The sequence below is a fragment of the Aquarana catesbeiana genome, linkage group LG12 (genome assembly GCF_042186555.1).
Source record: "Aquarana catesbeiana isolate 2022-GZ linkage group LG12, ASM4218655v1, whole genome shotgun sequence".
In the NCBI taxonomy this organism is placed as follows: Eukaryota; Metazoa; Chordata; class Amphibia; order Anura; family Ranidae; genus Aquarana; species Aquarana catesbeiana.
The window spans coordinates 238,141,199-238,164,081 of record NC_133335.1 but is presented as its reverse complement, the minus strand read 5'-3'; the positions used below and the strand labels follow the sequence as shown (position 1 = coordinate 238,164,081).

General features: G+C 46.5%; 1 protein-coding gene across 2 annotated transcripts in view; it reads right to left on the bottom strand.

Moving 5' to 3' along the window:
* Positions 1 to 21,069, bottom strand: part of TRIM16 (tripartite motif containing 16) — a 36,991-nt gene extending 15,922 nt beyond the window's left edge. For both annotated transcript variants that reach the window (XR_012236803.1, XM_073606962.1), the window contains exons 1-4: positions 20,436 to 21,069; positions 5,610 to 5,705; positions 3,043 to 3,276; positions 2,555 to 2,726 (exon numbers count right to left, since the gene is read on the bottom strand). Coding sequence is in view for 1 of the 2 variants with exons in the window: in XM_073606962.1 (XP_073463063.1) it covers positions 2,555 to 2,726; positions 3,043 to 3,276; positions 5,610 to 5,705; positions 20,436 to 20,942 (1,009 nt within the window). In the remaining variant the exon portion in view is untranslated. The remainder of the gene's footprint in view (positions 1 to 2,554; positions 2,727 to 3,042; positions 3,277 to 5,609; positions 5,706 to 20,435) is intronic.
* Between the last annotated feature and the right edge of the window lie 1,814 nt (positions 21,070 to 22,883).

The following is a 22,883-nucleotide window of genomic DNA, read 5'->3' as shown; positions in this document are numbered from 1 at the left end:
GTCCCCCATCACTATACGGTCCCAACTTCACATCGGAGCCACCTCTTCACATTAGAGGTCTTCCATCACATCAGAGGTCCCCTATCATGTTAGAAGCTGCCCCATCGCATCAGTGGTCCCACCTTTACATCAAAGCCACCCCTTTACATCAGAGGTCCCCCATCACATCAGAGGTCCCCATCACTTTATAGGTCCCCCCTCCACATCAAAGGTCCTCCCATTCACATCAGAGCCCCTCTGCACATCAGAGGCCACCTATTGTGTTAGAAGTCCCCCCCATCAAATCAGAATCTCCGCACATACATTAGAGACCCCCTAAAAAAGAGTTTTCCATCACTATACGGTACCCACTTCACACCAGAGCCCTATCTTTTTGGCTCCAGCAGCAGGCCCAGGGGGAAAACGAGGTCTGGGGGAGGCACACTTCCATCTTCCCTGATTATATGGGGTGGGCCTGCATGCTGCATTCCCTGAATCGGAGACCTGTATTGCCATGATGCGGATGAACCAACTGCCAACACCATACCAAGAAATGGCACTGCGCGTCCTGGCCCTAGAGTGTCAGGGACGTACATTGCCACCTTTCACAGAACACTGTGTATTTGTATCAATGAATACAAGGCACTCTGTGATTGAATGAGGCAGGACGGTGACATCATGAGCGGCACAGGACCCAGAAGACCGTGGTGATCACTGTAGTTGCGGCGGCTACAGCAGTCTTCCAGGTCTTGTGCTTAAACGTGATGTTGCTGCCCCCCCACATCATTCATGCAAACAACGCCTTGTATTCATCGAAAAGAAAAAAAAAAGGAGTTCTGTGGATGGAGCCTGTGCTAAGCAAGTGAGCCCTGTAATCTCTATGCAAAATTACAAACGCTTGGAACAAGACCCAGAGGAGCACGGCAATCACTGTAGTAGCATTGACTACTATAGAGGGTCTAAGGTCGTGTACACACGAGCAGACTTTTGGACTGGACTGGTCCGACGGACCGAGTCCGGCGGACAATTCAACCGTGTGTGGGCTTCATTGGACCTGCAGCGGACTGTTTCAGTCAAAAATCTGACGAATTTTAGATTTGGAACATGTTTCAAATCTTTCCGACGGACTCGAGTCCGGTCGAAAAGTCCGCTCGTCTGTATGCTAGTCCGACGGACAAAAACCGACGGTAGGGCAGCTATTGGCTACTGGCTATCAATTTCCTTATTTTAGTCCGGTCGTACGTCATCACGTACGAATCCGTCGGACTTTGGTGTGATCGTGTGTAGTCAAGTCCGTTCGTTGGGAAAGTCCGTCGGAAGTCCACCGAAAGTCCGTCGGATAGACCGTCGGACCAGTCCGGTCAAAAAGTCAGCCCGTGTGTACGCTGCTTAAGCTTCCACAGGTATGGGTTATGTATATTTACATTGTTCCAAGCTGGACCAATATGACCATGCAATTAAAAACCATGCCTGGAATTCAACTTTAACTTCCACTTTTAAGGGAAACTCATGGGAGCTGCCATCATTACCTTGCCTTTATTAGCACAAGGTCCAGAACTGCAATCTAAAATTTGACCTTAATGGATCAACGACCTGGAACCAACGGGGCGGCTGGTGAAGTCTATTGTAAGAAAGTAGTTGATTGTTGTGTGTGAAGTCAAGTGAAGAGAGACTGAGCCTGCACCTTGAATATGTAACTTCAAATTTTTTTTAATCCTCAGTTCTGTTCTTCAGTCACAAGGACATTTCGCCAGGCTCTTACGAACATCTGAGGCCATTTAGGTCACTTAAAACACAAGTTTAAACATTTGCTCACTAAAAATGGTCAACCGACACTGAATCATAATCTGTGTTGAGATTGTTTATCTGCCCGTGTTAAATCTATAATCACGTTTCTTTGTTTGCATGCAATGCTTGGCCTGTTCTGTAAGGTACAGTCATTGAGGAAAGGAATTTACCGTCGGGGTGGAACCGAATTATGCACTACAGAGCCCTACTAATGTATGCTATACACCCCTAACTACACCCCTAACACCATCATTACTAATGACACAAAAGTACAAAAAGTTATCATACAGTACTATTTACTCTTCTATTCCTAAGTACACATCTTCATTTAAGTGAATTAAGCAACTCCTATTACAAATAAACAAACATAGCTGGAAGACAATCAGGAAATACACCGCAATGTATGGGTACGTTGTGTTGCCTGGAGCTGCTGCCCACCAGCAGTAAATGTACTGCTGCCGGCCAGCAAGGGGTTAAAGCCATTTGTATTGGAGTCTGGCAAAAAAGAGGACCTTCTGTTTGCCATGGAAGGTTGCTTTAAAAAAACAAAACAATGTAATACAATGCCATAAACTGTGAAACATGGCCTGAGGTTATCATATACTATTAGAATCTGTGTTTGGATTGAGGTAGGAAGGGACCAGAACCCAATGCCAGACACCCCTGACCACAGGCCTACAGGTCTACAGGTTCTTGAGATGAAATGGATCTCAAACACACATACATAATTAAAAAGATCATGTCAGATCCATGTGTGTATGGCCAATGTAACAACGAGCTGACCCACCTTCCTTTGCAAACTCTTCAAGCGTATCTATGTACGAGGGTTGCAGCAGCTGAATAAGTTTTTCCGTTGACTCCGTCACCACCTTCCTGATCCCAGACAACTTGTCTTTGAGCCCGATATAAACGCTGGGGATCGTGTCATCACCCATAGTCTTCTTAAATTCACAGTATTCCTATGAATGCAACGCAGCAGGCATATTTAGAAGAGGGGTGTAAAAACAAAGCAAACAAGAGACAACATTTTTTTTTGTATTGGATAGCATGGTGAAGGGAATAGAGGAGAAATCTTCCAATGGGATCACCTGTCCTAGTGGCAACTATCTAAGATAGGTTTTCCCCTTTCTTTGCTTTTTAACCATCCCTCATGCTACCCAAGAATTAAAAAAACAAAAACTGGACTTTAGATAAACTTTAAGGATGATAATAGACTAGTTGCCATAATTTATTGTTCTTTACTTTTTGTCTTAATATTTATTTGACAACTCATACCTGAAGGAAACTGGACTTGCTCTTGTGTTTGGAGATGCCCTCCACTTTGGCTTTGGTCTTCTTCAGGTCATTGCATTTCTGTTCAAGGTGGGTCTTGATCCCGACAGACTGGTTGATAGCTGCCTTCTCCCTTTGATCCAGGAATTCTAGGACTTTGGTGTGGGCTTTCTTCACTGCTTCCTGTAATTCTTCAAATTGGAGGTCGATGGACTTTCTGGCTTCCGTGACAGAATTCTGAGGAATGCAGAACTCACAATAAAAAAAACGGGAAAGGCATCATACACAGACATCTTGTGTTCTTCCAACATTGTGGTAACAGTTTGGAGAAGACCCTTTTCTGTTCCCGCATGAACCAGCCCAGGTGCACAAAGCCAGCTAAAAAAGTCATGGTTTGACTAGTTTGGTGTGGAGGAATTCAGTTGTCCTGCACAGTCCTGACCTCAACTCTACTGAACACCTTTGGGATGCATTATAAGGCCAACTGTGAGCCAGGTCTTCTAATCCAACATCAGTACCTGACCTCATAAATGGGCGTGCATTCTTATAGACACCCTTGAAAACCTTGTGGAAAGCCTTACTAGAAGAGTGGAAGCTGTTATGGTCACACAGGAGTTGTGTTAATGGCCATGGTTCCAGAATGATAATTGTGAGCCAGGCCTTTTCATCCGACATCAGTACCTGGACCTCACAAATGGGCACAATTTCTCAGAGGCATACTTGAAAATTTTGTGGAAAGCCTTCCCAGAAGAGTTGAGCCTATTATAGCAACAAAGGGGGGCAACTCCATATTATTGCTCATGGGTCTGAAATGGGATGTCCAACAAGCTCATATAGGTGCTATGATCAGGTGTCCGCAAACTCTTGGCCATATAAAAGTACCATTGGAAATGTTTGTTTTTAGATGTCATTGGAGTTCACCATTTAAAAATCCAGTGCACCCCTGCTGGTCTAAGAAGATCTTAACTAAAATCTAACTGAAAAGCAGAAAATTCACTGAAATAGGAGGCGCCACTACAAATAATAAACACTTTGGCTTGCACCAAAGTACTCTTCAATCCCATTATCCCACAAAACCTGAGTTTATTTTCCTGGATATCTTTCAGGTACCTGGTTATTAAGCCTGATGTAAAGAGGAAGCTCTCTCTTACGGCTCTGGCTCAGGGGCCACTGATAGTGGAACAGCGGCCATGAGAGCACGGCGAGGTATGAGTGCCTGTGATCACTCCGCTAGTCTGTGCTGGTGATAGCCGACAGTCCCCTAGCTGGAAGCCATGAGACGGAAGCACCTGACAGCAGGCAGGCGCAGCAGTCAATGCAGACTGCTGGCTAGAATTGGTGTGACCTGGTGCTGTAAAACATGGTGTCACCCCCCTCCCCAGCCTGTCACAGTGATCTGTCCTGCTGCTGTGGAGTGACAGCAGGACAAAGCAGTAGACACTTGGCAGGCTAGCACATTGTACTTTCTCCTGTCTAGCCTGTCACAGTGCCCTTCAGGCGCTAGTTTCGGTCCGGAAGCGCATGGTCATGGTGGGCACCCAAAACCAGGCCCTGTAAATTATGCTGTTGGTGCCGGTGTGTGCCGATCCGTGCGCTACCACGGATGGCGGGGTGGCACCCTCTTGGTCGGATATCTTTTCCTAAGTGATGGTGTCACCCCTCTGATGCAGCGCTGTATCTTGGCCTAGGCCGACAAGGCCCAGGCCCTGGCGGCACTTTGCAGGGGGGCAGCAAAAAAGCTGCCCAAAACAGCCTCCTCCCGGCTGCTGCACAAAAAGAGTCCCCATGCTCATTTAGTGTACACTTGTAGTGTAGTGCCAGTCTTATGGGGCGGACTGGGCGCTGAATATTTGGAACACGGCAGGAAGACCAGGTTAACACAGAAGTCACAAAACCGGGTATCAGGGGAGCCGTGACCGCTGGAGGGCTCCCTTTTGTAGGGTGAGTGCGGACCTGTAGGGGTTGTTCACTACCCCCCCCCCAAATTTTTAGCACCAGCTGCCACTAGTTATAAACGGTAGGCAGGAGAATAGTCGAATGTCACAGGCCAGGGTCCACAATGGTGAAGCAGATCAGGCATGAGCAGAAGGCGGAAGCAGAGTCCGGGGACAAGCCGAGGTCAGGGAAGGTAGCAAACAAGCGTGGTCAGAGGCAAGCCGGGGTCAGAATCAGAGGTCAGGCACAGGAATCTGGTAATAAAGCACATGGAATGCTGTGCTACAGCCCTGTTTACACAGCCCATTCGGCCAAGGTATTGATGACAGGTTCACATGCGCACATCTGCCCGCCCGGTCGCCAGGCCTGCGTAACTGCACACATATGCGCCTGGGACCATTGTCCGCACTATGGGCAAGCCTCCCCTGACAATATCACCTGTTGGCTATAGAATTTTATATGAAAGGCAGATCACATACCGGAAGAAAAAAAAACAAAACAAAAAAAAAAACAATTTTTTGCACATGTACCTGATATTTGGATGTATGGAGACACCAAACAGTGCTTTTTTTTTTCAGAAAATAATTTTGACCATTTTAGATAGAATGGAGAGATCTTTAAAGCCTTTGGCTCACCTGTATTGATGTGCTATTGGCTTCTAATTTGACAATGGAGTTCTCAGCAGACTTCAGCTTCCAGTCATAGTCAGTCACTATTTGCTGTATTTCCTCCTGGGGGGACATGAAATAAAAGAAAAAAAAATAAAATTTACTTTAGATCTTTGTTTTTGCATTTTGTTATTTCAAACATACGGCGGCCCTTGGCTTGAATGTACGAGCCCCCTCCAGACAACATCAAACACCAAGCTGCTGGGAAAAGCTGCAGAAGTGTTAAAATCCGCCCTGACTGTCATTATTCTAAGCAGGCAGATTCAGCAGAGCTTTCATTGTGCTCACAGGTGAGACTGATAAATCGGTCAAACGTTTTTGTGTGGTGCCATTTTTATTCTCATTATTCCTATTCTTACTTTCTACTTTGAAGAGCTGAACAACAGTTGCACTTTACTGCTCACAATGAAACCCATAAAAATCCGTCAACTTACTGAAAACAATGCACTCCCCGTGGGGCTGATCTCTGAATAAAGCTTCGGGGGGGGGGAGCAAAACACATTGGGGGCATGGCCTGGTGGGTTCCCACTCTCACCACCAGCACTACAAGACTCCGTGGATGTGCGACATTAGGGATTACTTCTTCCTTTCCCCCTCAATGATCACAGGAGCTGGGACGAGCTCCATCCCTCTCCTGCAATGGATGTGGAGCTACTCGTGTTACTCCCCATGCTGATTAAGCCTGAGCGGCAACACTAATCGATCGTGGCTGATCTCTGAGGTTGGTGAGCAGAGTGAGTCTGAGCCATGTGTTAACAAGAGCCATGTTGATGGGGGGAGAGAGCAGAGTGACAGAGATTAGCTCATCAGTCTGCTGCTTTTCCTTTCACTGTCTAGTCACAGTATGCAGGCAGGGCTGGTGCAAGGATTTTTGACACCCTAGGCGAAACATCATTTTGCCGCACGCCCTTTTGGCTCCACCCCTGATTCCACCTTTTTAACCAGTGCCCATCAGTGCAGCCTCACCAGCGCCCATCAAATGCAGCCTCACCAGCGCCCATCAAATGCAGCCTCACCAGCGCCCATCAAATGCAACCTCACTAGTGCCCATCAATGCAGCCTACCAGCGCCCATCAAATGCAGCCTCACTAGCGCCTATCAAATGCAGCCTCACCAGCGCCCATCAATGCAGCCTCACCAGCGCCCATCAATGCAGCCTCACCAGCACCCATCAATGCAGCCTTACCAGCGCCTATCAAATGCAGCCTCACCAGCTCCCATCAATGAATGTTTGCTTGCTTCCATTCATTCGGGAGTTGGGACACAGACACAGTCCTCCGCCGCCACTGCGCCTCTGACACTATGGGGGTTATTTACGAAAGGCAAATCCACTTTGCACTGCAAGTGCACTTGAAAGTGCAGTCGCTCTGAATCTAAGGGGTAGATCTGAAATGAGTGGAAGCTCTGCTGATTTTATCATCCAATCATGTGCAAGCTAAAATGCTGTTTTTTATTTTCCTTGCATGTCCCCCTCAGATCTACAGCGACTGTACTTCCAAGTGCACTTGCAGTGCAAAGTGGATTTTCCTTTAGTAAATAACCCCCTATGTGCGAACGGAGCGGTGGCTGCCTGCTGATGCTGAGACTTAGTTGCTTGTGTAGCAGTCACCTACTTTCACGTAGGTGAGCTTTCTGAGTTTAAATGACAAAGTACAGTTTCAGGTAAAATTTAGGCAGGCTTGTATTATTATATCAGGCCTGGTTGTTTATTTTGGGAACTGGGAGTGTCAGTATAGTGCAGGGTGTGGCCACCTGTGCTTGGACCCAGAGATGCCTCCTTGTGCTTTCAGTGGAAATGGTTCTGGAAGAGAGGTTGGACTTGGGATCTGAGTGACAGGCAGCTCGTGTGTGCGAGTTCTGGCCAATCATTCATTTGTTTGGCAGGAGGCGGGACTCTCATAAAGGCTGGGGTCACATGTTGCAATGGAGGTCCTGAGAGGGAGAGATCAGTGAGAGAGGCCCCCCTGCAGGGAGCCAAGAAGAGCCCCCCCCCCCCTACGGGGAAGGAGGGGGGGACCAGGCCACATGGAGGAGAGGGGTTAGTGACACCGCACAGCATGCAGTCGCTGGTGTCGCTGGACGCCCCTGTGGGGAAGGGAGCGTGCCAGGTTGGAGAGGAGGGATGGAGAAATCTATTACAGAAGAAGTAGCAACTAAGCCGTATACAACTGGGTGATGGATTGTTCATGAGTGGAACATGGACTGTTGATCAAGTGAGTGAAAGCCCATGGGAAGGGTACTACCAGAGGCTGAGGGATGTTGGTACGCAAGTCAGTGAGACAGGTGGTGATGGCCTGTGACTTTGGGTTCAACAATTATTATTATCCCTTTCATGACTAAGCCTATTTTTGAAATTTGGTGTTTACAAGTTAAAATCCATATTTTTTGCTAAAAAATTACTTAGAACCCCCAAACATTATATATATTTTTTTAGCAAAGAATCTAGAGAATAAAATAACGATTGTTGCAATATTTTTTATCACACGGTATTTGTGCAGTGGTGTTTTAAACGCAAATTTTTGGAAAAGTGACACTTTCATGAATTTTAAAAAATCCAAACAGTAAAGTTACCCCAATTTTTTTGTATAATGTGAAAGATGATGTTACGCCGAGTAAATAGATACCAAACATGTCATGCTTTATAATTGCACGCACTCGTGGAATGGCGACGAACTACGGTACCTTTGAATTTCCATAGGCGACGCTTTAAAAAATTTTTACGGTTACCAGGTTTGAGCTACAGAGGAGGTCTAGGGCTAGAATTATTGCTCTCGCTCTGACGATCGCGGCGATACCTCACATGTGTGGTTTGAACACCGTTTACATATGCGGGCGCGACTTCCGTATGCGTTTTCTTCGCTGCGCGAGCTCGCGGGGACAGGGGCACTTTAAAAAAATTTTTTTTTTTTTTTTTTATTTAATTTATTTATTTTTGTACTTTATAAATTGTGTTTAAATTTTTTTTTTTTTTTTTTTACTTTTATTGCTGTCACAAGCAATGTAAACATCCCTTGTGACAGTAATATGTGGTGACAGGTACCCTTTATGGAGGGATCGGGGGTCTAAAAGACCCCCGATCCCTCCTTTACACTTCAAAGTATTCAGATCGCCGAAAACGGCGATTCTGAATACTGTGTACTTTTTTAAATTCGGCGCCATTGGCAGCCGAGTAAACGGGAAGTGACGTCATGACGTCGCTTCCGCATTTACAAGAAGAAGGCTGGAACGAAGCCGCTCGCAGCTTCGTTCCAGTCCGCCCCCAGCCGCCGAAGGCAGCGGACCGGACACCGGGCCTCCCGATCGCACGGGAGGCCCGGTAACAGCGGCGGGAGGCGGCAGGAGGGGGGGGATGTCCCCTCCCGCTCCTCCGGTATAACAGCCGAGCGGCTTTTAGCCGCATCGGTTGTTATATACGGGTAGCCGATCGCCCGCTGAAAACAACGGTACCGGGATGATGCCTGCAGCTGCGGGCATCATCCCGGTATAACCCCGGAAAGCCGAGGATGCATATATGCGTTCGGTCGGCGGGAAGGGGTTATACAAGATTTATATAGCGCCAACAGTTTACGCAGCGCTTTACAATGTATAAGGGGGACAACACAATTACAGTACAGTTCAATACAAAAGGTACAGGAGGGCCCGGCTCGTAGAGCTTACATTCTAAAGGGAGGGGGTGGTGGTACAAAAGGTAATAGCTGCAAAGAATGATTTGATGGGGGGTGGCTCGGGGACAGTTATGTGGGTGTGGGATAGGCTTCCCTGAATAAATGAGTTTTCAAGGATCTCCTAAAGGTGGACAGGGTAGGGGCTGATCGGACATACTGGGGCAGGGAATTCCAGAGGATGGGAGAGGCTCTGGAGAAGTCCTGAAGACAAGTATGGGAGGAGGTAACAAGGGAGCTAGAGAGCAGGAGGTCCTGGGAGGAGCGGAGGGGGGTGATATCTGCAGATGAGGTTGGTGATGTAGATGGGGGCGATGTTGTGAATGGCCTTGTATGTTGTGGTTAGCATTTTGAATTTTACACGGTGGGGTAGGGGAAGCCAGTGAAGGGATTGGCAGAGAGGAGCAGCAGTCACGGATCGATTAGTGAGGTGTATTAGTCTAGCAGCAGCATTCATAATAGACTGAAGGGGGGATAGCCTGCTTAAGGGTAGGCCATTAAGGAGAGAGTTGCAGTAGTCGAGGCGGGAAATAATCAAGGAGTGAATAAGTTGCTTTGTGGTGTCATTAGTCAGGAAGGGTCAAATTCTGGAGACGTTGCGGAGGTTAAGGCGGCAGGATTTAGCCAGTGATTGGATATGGGGGCTGAAGGAGAGGTCAGAGTCAAGGATTACACCCAGGACTCTGGCATGTGTGGAGGGACCAATGGTTGTGTTGTTGATATTAATGGTGAAGTCACAGGAGGGGGACCGTGAAGGAGGAAATATAACAAGCTCAGTTTTAGAAAGATTAAGTTTGAGGAAGCGGTGTGACATCCATACCGATATGTCATTCAGCAAGTTTGAGATCCGTGAGGAGATAGTGGGGGTGAGTTGGGGAGTGGAGAGATAGATCTGTGTGTCATCGGCATAGAGGTGGCATTGGAAGCCATGGGAGGTTATCAACTGGCCCAGGGAAGAGGTATAGAGTGAGAAAAGGAGAGGCCCAAGGATGGAGCCTTAGGGTACCCCAACAGAAAGAGGAAGGGGAGCGGAGGAGATGGAGTTGTAAGCGACACTGAAAGTGTGCTGAGATAGGTAGGAGGAGAACCAGGATAATGCAGAATCATGGAGGCCAAGGGAGTGCAATTTGCTGAGGAGCAGCAGGTGGTCAACTGTGTCAAAGGCAGCAGAGAGGTCTAAAAGTATGAGTATGGAGTAGTGGCCATTGGTTTTATCAGTTATTGGTGAGTTTTAGTAGGGCAGTTTCAGTAGAATGTTGTAGGCGGAAGCCAGACTGTAGGGGGTCGAGAAGGTTGTTGTCCGTGAGGTAGCGACTCATTTGGTCATGAACAAGGCGTTCGATGAGCTTGGAGGCAAACGGGAGCAGGGAGATAGGTCTTAAGTTATTCAAACAGGTGGGGTCCAGTGAGGGTTTTTTTGAGTATGGGGGTTACCAGTGCAACAATGCCCCGGGATTCCAATCAGTCAGGCGGGAGGAATTATTCAGAGTAATCTCTTCCTTAGCTCAACTTGGAAGTACTGTACAGACGGGAATTTGTGGTCCAAAAGGCGGCAGTAGAGCTCCGAGCACAAATAGAGATACAGGTTGTTCTAAAAAGGCCTATGGGTGAAGAAGTTATTCAGAGTGACTCTTTACTATGTATTCTCTATTAAATTTACGCAAGTCTATATGCAATGAGGTATTTAGAGTGGCTCTTTGCTAATCGTTTCATTGTTCTCAAGGACCGGACTACTCCTGTCTTCCCAAAGAAAAGTTATTCAGAGTGACTTTTCATGGTCCGCATTGTTCTAAGTCTTTGCATGAGAAAGCAAAGGAAAGATTATAAAGCAGCAAAAGAGCATCTCAGAAAACCCTTCTCCTATCCCAGTTCATGTTACACCAATAAAAGCAAGAGAAAACTACAATATGGACTGTTTCTATTTCTATGGGCTGCGATGGGCTAGATGGTAAATGTGTTTTTACGGATAGAACACACAAATTGCAGCTCCTTCGGGGGTAGTGCGCTACACTTGTTGTAGAGAGAAGAGAGTAGGAACACCAGTGGCCGGGCGCCCTAGGCAGCAGTGTGCCCTAGGCGGCTGCCTAGTGGTAGCACCGGCCCTGTCTGCAGGAAGGGGACAAGACCTGTAAGTGTTACTGAACTGCAGCAAAGAAAAAAAAAAAAAAAATCAGGTCTCCTGCCCTGCCAGGGAGGGCTGTGCTGTGTGGCAGAGCTGTGCAAATTGCAGGACTGGATGGTCAAATACAAATCCATTGGTGACATCTGCCATATATGTATTGTATCTGTGTTCAGCTATATGCCTGAAGTGACCCATCGGATTCCTGGATGCCACAGGGCACTAATTAGTAGTTGCAAATAGGTCAGCCGATACTGCAAGGTTTATTTAGGGAAAATATATTCCCCATCATTGATGCCGTCCAATCTGATATAAACCGGCTCACAGCAGGAAATGTTTCTCAGGGCAGAACAGGACACTCCCATATCCCGGGACCAGTCTACTTCATAATATTCTTGGGAACTCGGAGAGAACACACAATATATTTTGGTTGAAAACAATTACTGGGCATTTTGCCTGCTGCTCAGTCTGAATACAGCTTGGATACAGCCTGAGTGTGCGGTATACAGCATGCTGTCATGGGCTCTGCAGCTCTAAAAAGAACTACAAGTCCCAGGATGTACAGCCAATTATAATAATGCAATGAGGCTGATTTACTAAAACTGGAGAGTGCAAAATCTGGTGCAGCTGTGCATAGAGACCAATCGGCTCCCAGTTTTTTTTGTCGAAGCTTAACCACTTCAATACCGGGAACTTTCAACCCCTTCCTGCCCAGGGCAATTTTCAGCTTTCAGCGCTGTCGCACTTTGAATGACAATTGCGCGGTCGTGCAACACTGTACCCAAACTAAATTTTTATCATTGTCTTTCCACAAATAGAGCTTTCTTTTGGTGGTATTTGATCACCTCTGGGGTTTTTATTTTTTGCTAAACTAAAAAAGACCTAACTTTTTGAAAAAAAAAAAAAAAAAAAAAGTTTTTTGTTTCGGTTATAAAATTCTGTTTTCTCCTTCACTGACGGGCACTGATGAGGCGGCACTGATGAGGCGGCACTGATATGTAGTATTGATGGGCACTGATAGGCGGCACTGATATGCAGCACTGATGGGCACTGATAAGTGGCACTGATGAGCAGCACTGATGAGGAGTTACCGATGAGGTTCTGACAGGTGTAGGGCACTGATTGCCAATTAGTGCTCACGTCAGTGCCCATCACATTGCCACTTTATTGGGCACTGACAGGAGATCCTGTTGGGCACCCTTTTAGCAGCTGTGGTGGCACATCTTATGGGGCTGTGCTGATTATCAGCACAGACCTCCCTCTGACAGGGAGGGCCGCCGATAGGCTCTCCCTGTCAGCGCGAACCGAGGAATGCCGCTTACCCGCACTTCCTGGTTCACGTGATAATCAGCTGTGATTGGTCACGTGGTAAGAATCCTCTGTCAGAGGTTTCATACCATGACTAGAGTTGGGGGTGCTGCGGGGTGATCACGGCTGAATGTGGGGGGGCAATAGTTGTGTTGGTTCTGACGCCCCCCCCCCCCCCCCCAATTCGTAGGCACCAGCCCCCACTGGGCCAGACCATTAAGGGCAGGCCACCCCCGACCCCACATCCATGCGTCTGGCCCCTTGCAGGATGTCGGATGTGTAGGGGAATCTAAAGAAATTATTAGGTGTTTGGAGTTAACACAGCTTTACATCACTAGATGGACATTCTACTCATTAAGAAAATCAGCTTTAATGAGCGTTCATTTAACAATGGGACAATACAGATGCTTCAAAGACTTCATAGTTGTGATGGATTAAAGAGGAAGTAAACTCCCCTGGTTTGTTTGTACCTATAGGTAAGCCTATAATATCTCCTAAACTTCCACCGTTTAGGAGATATTTACTTTATACCCCGCGTATTACGTCACCGGCGCATGCGCTCTAAAGGAAAGGCAGCTTCTACGTCCCAGGAGATCTCCTTGGTCTCCTTGACTTGTAGTGTAATGTAATAAAAATGAAAATTGATACAACATACCCAGCGGCGGATGGTGGTTTTCTTTTTTTTTGGGGGGGGGGGGTGCAAACAACCACCCCCCACCCCAGGGGTCTTGCAGTCAGTCGGTCACCCAGCACTTACCCCATCTAGGTTCCGGGCAGGCAGCCCTGCGACGGGCGGGTGTCTCCTCCCCCTCCTCCTCTGCATCACGGCAGCTTCCGGCGTGCGTCTCATCCCTCCTCCTCCTCCTAGGCATCCGATAGGATCGCCTGTCCTTTCAGCCAATTGGGTGACGGGTCTCACGACCCACCTCCTGATTGGCCGGGAGGAGGATCAGTGTGAGAATAGCGATTATTCATTCTGGGTGCTCTGTGCCCCGAGCCCACCCTATTTTGAAGCCTATTAAAGCCTCAGGCTCTAATCACGTGCTTCAAAAAAAAAAAAAAAAAAAGCCCAATTGGAATCCATGCATCTGGTGCCCCCGATTGTAGCTTAGGGGGCCCGACGCATAGATAGAGGGGGGTGGCACCCGAGCGCCCCTAATGGACGGGCCGCCACTGACCATACCTCTACTAAGAGATCCAGATACAAAGTTATTCCGATAGAAGCGGTACAATCCAAAAAAGTAGCCAATGTGTTTCGGGGGTCCAGGAGCCCCCTCTTCATCAGGGCTTGATTGACAACAATGTGAACAAATCAGAAGTGAACTGGACCTACAATGGTGATTTTAATTTTTTTCCCCAGTTTGAATTACAAGGACAGAACTTGTAATTCTCTGCCTGTGTCATTGTCATCATGCTTGTTTTTATATTCATCTCCTGAATAAACTTATCGCATTGTATGGGAGTGTGGACATTCCTTTTTTTGTGTTTTCTATGTAACTATATATGTCGCTGATCACCGCCATTAATAGTAAAAAAAAATTAAAAATAAAATATATAACCCAAAGTTTTTAGACGCTTTAACTTTTGCGCAAACCAATAGATATATACGCTTATTGGGATTTTTTTTTTACTAAAAAAAAAATGTGGCAGAATATATATTGGCCTAAATTTATTAAGAAACGTTATTTTTTTTAATTGTATAGCAGAAAAGTAAAAAAATATTTAAAAAAAAAAAAATTTGTCGGTCATTTTTTGTTTTTGTTTATAGCGCAAAAAAAAATAAAAACCGCAGAGGTGATCAAATATTATTATTATTATTATTCAGGATTTATATAGCGCCAACAGTTTACGCAGCGCTTTACAATATAAAAGGGAGACAATACAGTTATAATATAATACAATACAATACAATAGGATTAAGAGGGCCCTGCTCAGAAGAGCTTACAATCTAATAAATACCAAACAAAACTCTATTTGTGGGGGGAAAAAAAAGACATAGATTTTATTTGGGTACAGCGTCGCACGACCGCGCAATTGTCAGTTAGGCCCCTTTCACACTGGGGCGGTGGGGGCGTCGGCGGTACAACAGCGCTATTTTTAGCGCTGCTGTACCGTCCTTCTTGCAGCGGTATTCGGCCGCTAGCGGTGCGGTTTTAACCCCCGCTGGCGGCCTAAAAAGGGTTAAAATCCCTCGTACAGCGCAGCTATAGCCGCGGTATAGCCGCACTGTCCCATTGATTTCAACCGCTCCTTCACCGCTCCAAAAAAGCGGTTTGCAGGACTTTTTTCACCGTCCTGCCTGCGCACCGCTTCAGTGTGAAAGCCCTCGGGCTTTCACACTGAACAAACAGCGGAGGCTGTTTAGGGGCGGTTTGCAGGTGGTATTTTTAGCGCAATACCGCCTGCAAACCGCCCCAGTGTGAAAGGGGTCTTAAAGCGACACCGTATCGCAAAAAATAGCCTGGTCAGGAATGGGGGTAAATCTTCCAGAGCTGAATTTGTTGTACTGTATACAATATGGATGATGTAAAAAATAAATAAACAAATAAAAAAACCTCTCACTTCACTCTTGTTCTGAAAACTGTCTAGTCTGGGAAGGGTTGGGTCATTTCGGATTTTGTTACATAACAATTGTTTCTTGGTTTCTATGTGTCATACATATGAGGACGCCTCATGGTGAGAGATATATAATGTGACAAAGCCTTTCCACTTCAGTCAAAGTTTATTATTTCCTTTATGTGTCAAATACTGTGTTCAGTCTAAATTCAACTTCAGTTTAAAAAAAAAAAAGTCTAAAAGTCTTTTCACCTCCAACAACCTTTTTATTGCTGTGTCACTGTCAGGGAGGAGATTTAATCACTCACATCAGGAGCAGGAAGTGAGGACGTGAAACCTGAAAGGGAACAAACATCAGAACCTGAAAAAGTTTCCAGGAGCGTGTCTATGGGAATGTTTGACCGTTCTTCCAGAAGAGCATTTGTGAGGTCAGGCACTGATGTTGGACGAGAAGGCCTGGCTCGCAGTCTCCGCTCTAATTCATCCCAAAAAAAAGGTGTTCTGTCGGGTTGAGTCAGGACTCTGTGCAGGCCAGTCAAGTTCCTCCACCGCAAACCCCCAACTCGCTCATCCACACTATATTGCCAAAAGTATCGGGCCACCCCTCCAAATCATTTGGTGGAGGGGGGGGTGGGATTATGGTGTGGGGTTGTTTTTTAGGGGTTGGACTTGGCCCCTTAAAAAGGGTCGTAAACCCTCAAGGTTTGTCACCTTAAGGAATTCTATTCCTTAAGGTGACAAACCTTCTGTAGTGCAGCAGGACACCAGAGCCCCCCCCCCCCCTTTTTCTTACCCGAACCTGATCATTCCAGGGACAAGGATGAGCCCAGCAGCTCCCGCCGCTGTCTCGGGTCCTCACTGGATAGATAGATAGCAGCGGGAGCCATTGGCTCCCGCTGCTGTCAATCGAATTCAGTGACACGGGAGCCGGGGGCAGGGCCAAGGCCTTCTGTCGGTGTCAATGGACACAGCAGCAGGACTCGGGAGTGCGCCCGCACAAGTGAAAAGGAAAGCAGCTCTCCATGGGGACACTCGAGGAGGAGGAGCCAGGGGCGCCGCTGGGGGACCCCAGAAGAGGAGAATTGGGGCCGCTCTGTGCAAAACCCTTGCACAGAGGAGGTAAGTATAACATGTTTGTTATTTAAAAAAAAAAAAAACTAACCTTTACAACCCCTTTAAAAGTGGTTGTAAACCCTTTTTGGTGACTTACCTATAGGTAGTGGAAATATCTCCTAAACGTGCACCGTTTAGGAGGTATTTCACCTGTAGTGCGCTGATGTTGTCATCAGCGCATGCGCTGTGAAGAAAGGGACCACCATGCCATTTCTTCCCCCAGCGTCTGCTGTGACTGACGGCTCCCGTGCGCATGGCCCCGGAACGGAGAGGGGCGCAGCCTGCTCAGGGGACAGCGCGGGCTTCGTTTGCAGGTAAGTGTCATATAATGGGCTAGTATGCGATGCGTACTAGCCCATTATGCTTTCATTTGCAGGCCTTGCGATGAGCAAAAGAGGAAGTAAAACCCATCTGGGTTTACTTCCTCTTTAAGACTTCAGCGAGTTTGGGGTGGCGGAGCTTGACTGGCCTGTACAGAGTCCTGACCTCAACCTGATAGAACACCTTTGGGATGAATTAGAATAGAGACTGCGTGCCAGGCCTTCTCATCCAACATCAGTACCTGACCTCACAAATGCTCTTCTGGAAGAATGGTCAAACATTCCCATAGACACCCTCCTAAACCTTGTGGACGGCCTTCCCAGAAGAGTTGAAGGTGTTATAGCTTTAAAGGGTGGGCCAACTCAATATTGAACCCTACGGACTGGGATGCCATTAAAGTTCATGTGTGTGTAAAGGCAGGCGTCCCAATACAGTGTATATTGTACATTCACATTACATTCACATTAGTCCCTGCCCTCAAGGAGCTTACAATCTAAGGTCCCTAAATCACATTTATAAAGACACATACTAGGACCAATTTAGACAGGAGCCAATTAACCTATCAGCATGTCTTTGGAGTTTGGGAGGAAACCCTCACAGGCACCGGGAGAACATGCAAAACTCCAGGCAGGTAGTGCTGTGGTTGCGATCACCAATTAAAGGAACCCCTGAATTCATTTGGAGGAGTGTTCAATACTTTTGGCCGTATATAGTGGGTAGGTATGATGGTCACGTGCCCAAAAAAGTTTGTCTATATGGTGTAACTAATATTGGGGGTATGTGCCCGACACTCCTTTTTAACTGAAGAGCAATGAAATGTCTTCTATATTACATAAAAATTGCAGTTGAATGGGCAGCACATTTAATGTTACAAAGACATTTTAGACAATTGTATGGATTCCAACTTTGTGGTAACAGTTTGGTGAAGACCCTTTTCTGTTCCTGTATGACTGTACCCCCGAGTACAAAGCCAGCTCCATAAAGAAAACCCCTAATTTTGGGTTGACACCAGAATAGGAATAACCGGCCAATGGTTTGACGAGTCTGGCGCGGAGTAATTTGAGTGTCTTGTGCAGGGTCCTGACCACAACCCCACTAAACACCTTTGGGAAGAATTAGAACACCAATTGCAAGCCAGATCTTCTCATCCAACTTCAGTACCTGACCTCACAAATGGTGTCCAGCTCCATAAAGACATGGTTTGACCAGTTTGGTGTGGAGGAACTGAAGTATCCTGCACATTCCGCCGACCTCAACCCTACTGAATATCTTTGGGATGAATTGGAGTGCTTAATGAATTTGCTGGAAAAGTGGAGGCTGCTATAGCCTAAAAAGGTAGGACCAATTCCATGCCAATACCCATAATTGTGGAATGGGATGTCTGAAAAACTCATATAGGTGTGATGGTCAGGTGGCCATTCTTCTTCACCTTTGACCAACTCCTACTAGCATTGGATAGGGTTCCACTTTAGACTACTGTATACCCAAAGAATTTTTCTCTGTTACCTTGAAGAACAATGTAAATTGCCCCCACAAAAACATTCCACTACATACAAATAAGGCACTACATAAATAGTTTGATTAAGAACCGAGGAGATTGCCCAATTTGGCTAATACAATTGAAAAATCGTTGCTTGAAAAGACCCTCATTCTAAAGGCCTGACTTCAGCCTTGTACTCGGCTCTCACTGATTCTGTGGACCCCAACAAAACTCCAATATTTAGACAAATGGTAAAAAGACTTGGAGGTAATCTTTGGATCAAGCAGATTGGAACAAAATTTGGGCTGCGGTAGCAAAGTGCTCTCCCAAAATCTTAGCTCAAGAGAACCTTTATAAGATTTTCCCATGATGGTATATGACACCTGACCACACTGCTAAATTTGCCTCAAAAGCCTCTTATACCTGCTTTTGAGGCTGACCTTGACTTACATTCTGAGGCATTGCCCCAAAGATAGTCATTTCTGGATGTTTACGATATTTTTAGATGGGTTCTGAGTACCAATCTGAGTAGGAATCCTTGGGAAGCATGGCTTCATAGGCCATTGACAGACCTTTTTTAAATGTCAACGGAAGCTGGCGGGTTTTCGCGTTTCTAGCAGCCAGGCAAAAGCTAGCTAAAGCATGGAGGCAACCAACAATGAATTTCTCAGAAGTTAAAAAATGGATGATGGGTGTTATGGTGCATGAGACGTTAACTGCTCAATGACACCCATCCTAAAATTCTGAGAATATAGGGTACCCTTGGCTGGACTACAGTAGCCACCTGAACCTCGATCAATCTCCCCCCCCCTCACTTTAAAGTGGAATTCAATTCAAATACTAACTCTACAGTACTTAAACAAGCCCCCACCCCCATTCTAAGCCTATTCTCACTACCCTGTAAAGGAAAGATGTTTATACCTACCTATTCTAAAGGCACTCTGGTGGCTCCCAGTGCCAGTGTTCTGCCGAGAAAGTTCCCCTCGGCAGATAAGGACCCCCCTCTACTGCGCTGGCGCAGCGCTTGCGCAGTAGGAGCCGGCGGAAATAGCCGAAGCCGTATAGAATAGAAATCAGCTGTACATGGCGCCTGTAAGAGGGCCCCTCGCGGGCTCGCTTCGCTCGCCGCGCTTCGGGCACAGCTTCGCTCGCCACTTTTTTATTCTCCCTCTAGGTCCCCTTGGATGGTGGGGCTTCAACCTGGACCCAGGGCGCAGGCGCCGTGTACAGCTGATTGAAGTTTTTCATCTTCGGCTATTTTCGGCGGCTCCTAGTCGTTTGTACTGAGCAAGCGCTGCGCCTGTGCAGTAGAGGGGGGTCCTTATCCGCCGGGGGAACTTTCTCGGCAAGACACCGGCTTCAGTATAGAGCAGGGATATGCAATAAGCGGACCTCCAGCTGTTGCAGAACTACAAGTCCCATGAGGCATAGCAAGACTCTGACAGCCACAAGCATGACAACCAGAGGCAGAGGCATGATGGTAGTGGTACCTGTAGTTATGCAACAGCTGGAGGTCCGCTAATTGCGTATCCCTGGTATAGGAGGAAGGACAGCCGAAAATGGATGCCTGTGGGTGATGTCACCACCCAGGCTCTCCAGCCTTTGTCGGCGATCCCCCTTTTCATTGAAGCCGGCAACTGGAGAGATCATATGACCGGACCAGAGTGTCCTCAGCATAGGCAAGTATAGAATAGGGTAGTTAGAATAGGCTTAGAATGGGGGTGGGAGTAGGTATAAGTATGGTTTGTATTTGAAGGGACTTTAACATAACTTGCAAGGTGCTCACTGAGCTGTAAGGCCATCTGGATCCCAAGGATCTCTCCTGCAACCTCTCCCCCGATCTCTCTTAACCCACAACCCGTCCCATTCTATCCTATTTTTCTTGTATTTTCCCCTTTTATGCCTCAACAACTCATTCTAATTTATACTCTACCCCCTACCTTGTAATAAGAGCTTGCATCTAACTTACTATATTATATTATTACCTTCCACACGCTGGGATTTTCAGTACAGTTGATATTTAATTTATCTCTCCCCGATTATTCGACTTTCAAAATCAATGGCATTGGTTATCCATTGTTGCCCCTTTCTTGTCGGTTAAAATGCTGGTCTTTGTACATCTTTTTGAAAAATTTTAAAGCCCAATAAAATTTTGTGAAATTTTGTAAAATAAACTCTACCCAAAGATACATTTTGCACTGTGATTTATGAATGATTGAGTTTGTTCCACATACCTCTACTTGCTTCTTTGCTTCAGCGCAGGGTATCGGTTGGTGGTCTTTATGCTCCCACTCTGCACATTCCTCGCAAATACACACGAGGTCCAACTTGCAGAACAGTTCCAGTGGTTTGTTGTGCAAAGCGCAAGTCCTCAAGTCGGTATCGCTCAGAGGGGACACCAGCTGATGGGAGTGCAGCTTGGGGTTATCTAAGTGGGGTCTGAGGTGGGTGGTGCAGTAATTCACCATGCAGGTAAGGCATGTCTTCACCGCTTTCACCTTTTCCTCTAGGCAGAAGTCACAAAGGACTGCCTCACCCTCAGCCTCCTTGTTGCCTGGAAGATGCACATTACCTGAAGTTTCAGTTGTAGAGCCATTGGACGTAACCTTCAATGATCCCAGCTCCGTCACGGAGTGGCTTTTACAATACTTGGCCGCCTTAAGGTCCTCTGCCGTTGTAAGGGTTGAAATTTCTATGCAGCTTTGGCATTTGGAGACGGGCTTGATGAAAGTGTCGGCCATGTCTTTTAGAGCTCTCTAACTTTCTCTGCAGTTTCCAACTCCACAGCAGGATATCAGCACTGGCTGTGAGAAAGCCACACCTGAATGAGCAATGCAGCCAGGAGCAATTAACCAACTGCGTGCCAGAAGAAGAAGGAGAAGGCAGGAAGATAATGAGCGAGGAGGAGGTTAAAGCAAGGAGTAGGCTCCTTCTCCAAATTAGTTTCTCTCCCTCCAAACAGACTCTACTGGTTTAACCCTGACCATGAACAAACAGCCAGACAGCAGTCAAGAATCTCATCTGAACATCAGGCATGCATGGACAATGTGAAGTATGTACAGTATTCCCATTAAAGCCGAAAATAAAAAAAATATTTAAAGGAGCACTGTTACTTCTTGTAACCTTTGTAATAAGTAAATTATTTTAATCAGGGCTTTTTTTCAGCGGGAACGCGGGGGGAACGCAGTTCCGGCACCTCCTGGACTGACTGTATGTAATGGCAAGGGGTGCTGGGGTGTGCTTCAGGATATTGATGCTCACTGCTGAGGGATCTATTCTAGCTGGAGGGGATCTATTTTTGTAGGGGGGGGTCTTTTGTTGCTGAGGAGGTCTATTGTTGCTGGTGGGGGACCTATTGTTGCTGGGGGATGGGTCTTATGTTGCTTGGGGGTCAGTTGTTGCTGAAGGAGATCTACTGCTGGGGGAGGGGTCTATTGATGATGGCTGCCAGAGAGTCTATTAATGCTGGCTGTGCGGAGATCTGTCGATGCTGTCGGGAGTCTATTGTTGCTGGGGTGGGGGTGGGGGATTTTGTTGTGGGTGGTACATTGTTGTTAGGGGGATCTATTGTTGCTGGCTGAAGGGGATCTATTTTACTGCTTTTCTTGATATTATTACCAAATTCCATACAAATTACTTAGCACCACAAAATGACACTTAGTTCTGTATTGTCTAAAAGGGGTGGTACTGGAAGGTGGGTAGGGGGTGGAACTAAGGGACGGTGCTCGTAGGTGGGTAGGGGGCGGAGAAAAGGAGTGACTCGGAAAAGGGGAGTTCCTGCACCTATTGTCTGAGAAAAAAAGCCCTGATTTTAATATGGTAAATAATTACATGCATTTAAACAACACATTTTAAGATTGCCGTGTATTTTATTATATGTAACATTTTTATATAAAGGAAAGAGAAGTGTGACCTGCCCTGTCCACAGCAAAAGACCTCCATCCCTGACTATATAGCATAAAAACAAAGGAAAAAGAATGGGACTTTAAATGAGGCTTATTGCTGCAAAAATAAGTCCATGGAGTATATATATATGATAAAACCTTTATTGTATCAATTGCAATTCCGTGGTCTAGAAATGCATGATAACATTTTCAAAACATAAACATAACCATATACAAAGGCTGACATATTGGTAAAAGTATACCATGAACATATACACTGTATACAATCATGATACATAATTATACATACAACAGAGTACATGCTGTATAAAAGCCGGACTGTCTTGGCATCATATGAATGGAAAAACTCTACGCGTTTCGTGAATCATGTTCACTCATCAGGAGTATGGATGCAAAAACTCATTCACTGTAAGTGCAGAAAATCAGATACAGTGGAACCTTGGATTACAAGCATAATCCGTCACAGGACAATGCTGTAATCCAAAGCACTCCCATATCAAAGCGAGTTTCCCCATAGAAGTCAATGGAAACTAAGATAATTCGTTCTGCATGCAACCTTCTATTGCATGCAATACCGCATGTGGCCAGAGGTGGGGGGGGGCGCCGGAGAGCCTCAGAAATACTCGGGGGCAGCTCGGCTGAACTCGGAAAGGCTCAGAAACACTTGGGGACGGAGTATGTCCAAATATTTCCGAGCAGCTCCGAACCGTTCCGAGTGTCACCGGCGCCCCCGCACCTCTGGCCAAATGCGGTACTGCACACCCCATTAGCTTGAAT